We start from the raw sequence: 2,576 nt of genomic DNA, 5'->3' as shown, positions 1-2,576 counted from the left end.
GGATCCCATGTAATCCACGATACATTGAAACCATTCCCAAACTTTTGTTAAAAGATAACGTTCCATTATTCCATAACTTTACAATCATCACCAAACATTACCATATTCGCTGGGAAAATCACAAAAATGAACGTGCTCTTTTGTACCAAGCGGTTAAATCACTAAAGATGCGATGTCCTAGTGCGATGCTTTGATAATATTGCATACCAATTTAAATATGATCGACATCTCTAGAAACGCCTTTATGCCTTTTCAAGTTCCAAAACATTGGAATGTCGGCGGACGCGCTGTTCGCCTTGACCCAGGGTGATGACGTGTTCGCCACCTTCAGCGGCATGAGCAAGGATGCCGTCGGGGATCCCGGGTATGTGCAGACCAGTCTGCGCATCCTCACTTACAGCTTCATCATCCTCTTCACGATCATCATCCTGAATCTTCTTATTGCCCTCTTCAACAGCGCCTATGAAATCATCATGAAAGTGAGTACATGTAAATGCGTAAGGTGTAAAATGATTTAGATAAACGTATTCATTGGCATTTACGAATGAAAGAGTACGAAAATAACGTTATTAATAAGCAATTGTACTCATGAAGCGGAGGTGATAGAAAATATAATTAAATTAAATTGACCTGCATATTGAATTTGAAAGAGTTTGCGATTACTACGTAAGAATGTAATTGAATACGAAATTGTGACACAAGAAAATTGGATATATACGCATGTTATAAAATGAGACTTACATAAATAATATATTCGATATTTGCTTTGCTTCAAATGATTTAAACGAAACAGAACACACGTTTAAGTTATTGCTTAATAAGCACATACAAACTTGTAATTAGAGAAAACATATACACTTTGCATCATGAACATGCCAAGTATGGATTTAGAATGATAGTATGTGTATTGGTATGGAACTCGTATGATTATTATTAAGGACTATAAAGGTTAAGAAAAGGCGTACATTAATAAATATATATACTCCTAATGTTATGTTTATATATTTAGAAAGAAAACGGCGAGGTCTTGAATAGCGACATTACGAGATTTGAGAGAGTGTTTTACCGGTACATTAGCCAGCAAGAAAATGGCGACATGAAAAAAGCCATGGAGAAATTGCTTCAACAGCCTGATCAGGAGACCGACGTTAATCAACTGTGTTCAGTAACCAGACAGATGGGACTCGAGTATCAAAACCTCAAGGCAAAAATGGAGACAATTTGCATGTTTGATTTTCTTAACGGCGACTGTATGCTCGCCCATTCTCAAGGAGTAACGCATGACAACAGCAAACGATGCTTCGCCTGGTTTATTGATACAGTTACATTCAGTTGCATACAATTATGATGCAGTGTTACAAATTTTGTCTTCTTAAGGTTTTGGTTTGAAGACAACAAATAACCGCAATTTATATATAATCATCCAAGTTGGATATTACTGATATTGATTCAGGTCAATTGATGCTTATTTGTTTCTACAAGTTTGGGCAATCAAAACACACCATGAATTCAACTGCGTGAACCGTCTTGAAAACACGGAAAACAAGGGCGTGAATATGTTTTTTCAATTATTCAGTAAATATAGTTTAATATAGTTTAATTTTCGTATTTTAAAATAGTGTGCATATAAAATCCCACTATCGCTGTAAAAGAGACTTTTGTATATTCCGGTACCGATTAAAATCATCATCTCAACTCTCTAGCTAATGTCTCGTGTCGATGTTTAAAAGGTTTTCTGAACGACCATTCAAATAAGATATTTTACTATTTGAAACCATAGTCGCCCTGTCTACAATATATTGCATTTTCATTATGTGAAACAAAAAGCTTTATAATAAATTATGTATTTAAGTTATTTAATAAATATGTATAATCGTAAAAAGTTAAAAACACAGTATTATGTGAAGTTGAAATACGACATCAATTCGGGAATAAATTATGTTTTTTTCAAAAGTGCATAATATGCAGTTTTATATGCTGTATTTATTTAGTTTGACATATTATAATTGAAAAAGATACTTGCATATAAAAAAGCATCATTTAAAATAATTTTACTGTAAAACTGGATTGTTTATTGATTAAAAATAATCAAAATGAAATGAAATATTGTGTCCATGCGCTGCATTGACACAATTTAAAAATACAGTTAAAATGATGAAAATACAATCACTGCTAATAAAAAAGACTTATTAAGCTTGTCGTATAGATAAAATATTACAAAAATAAATTCAGATCATGAAATGAATAATTTTGTTTGAGAAAATAATCAAAATGATGTCCATTCCCAGTTTGATGTCTTATTCCAAATTCACATAATACAGTGTTCAACACAGTTTGCAATACTATGCAATCAAGGTAAGCCTTATTACAGACAGGTCTTTTTTTAACAATACAGGTTGTAACATATGATTGTATTTTGCTTGGCATTACAATGTATTATATATTTGATATACATTATGATATTCGTTGAAACATAGCAGTATGCAATAAAGTGTTCTTTATCTGTAAGAAATTAAGTTTGATTGTTATAAATAGTGAATGTACGTATGCCATTTTCATATTGGGCACATGCATAT

The 2,576-nt window shown here is 32.4% G+C and overlaps 1 protein-coding gene across 1 annotated transcript in view; it reads left to right on the top strand.

The window, feature by feature from the left end:
- Positions 1-1,851, top strand: part of LOC127845532 (mucolipin-3-like) — a 13,363-nt gene extending 11,512 nt beyond the window's left edge. The window contains exons 14-15 of the mRNA XM_052376539.1: positions 258-479; positions 1,010-1,851. Of these exons, the coding sequence (XP_052232499.1) occupies positions 258-479; positions 1,010-1,348 (561 nt within the window). The 3' untranslated portion in view covers positions 1,349-1,851. The remainder of the gene's footprint in view (positions 1-257; positions 480-1,009) is intronic.
- Positions 1,852-2,576: the final 725 nt, after the last annotated feature.

The sequence above is a fragment of the Dreissena polymorpha genome, chromosome 9, assembly GCF_020536995.1.
Source record: "Dreissena polymorpha isolate Duluth1 chromosome 9, UMN_Dpol_1.0, whole genome shotgun sequence".
Taxonomy (NCBI): Eukaryota; Metazoa; Mollusca; class Bivalvia; order Myida; family Dreissenidae; genus Dreissena; species Dreissena polymorpha.
Note: the sequence above shows the minus strand (reverse complement) of the source record. Positions and strands in the feature narration are given on the sequence as shown.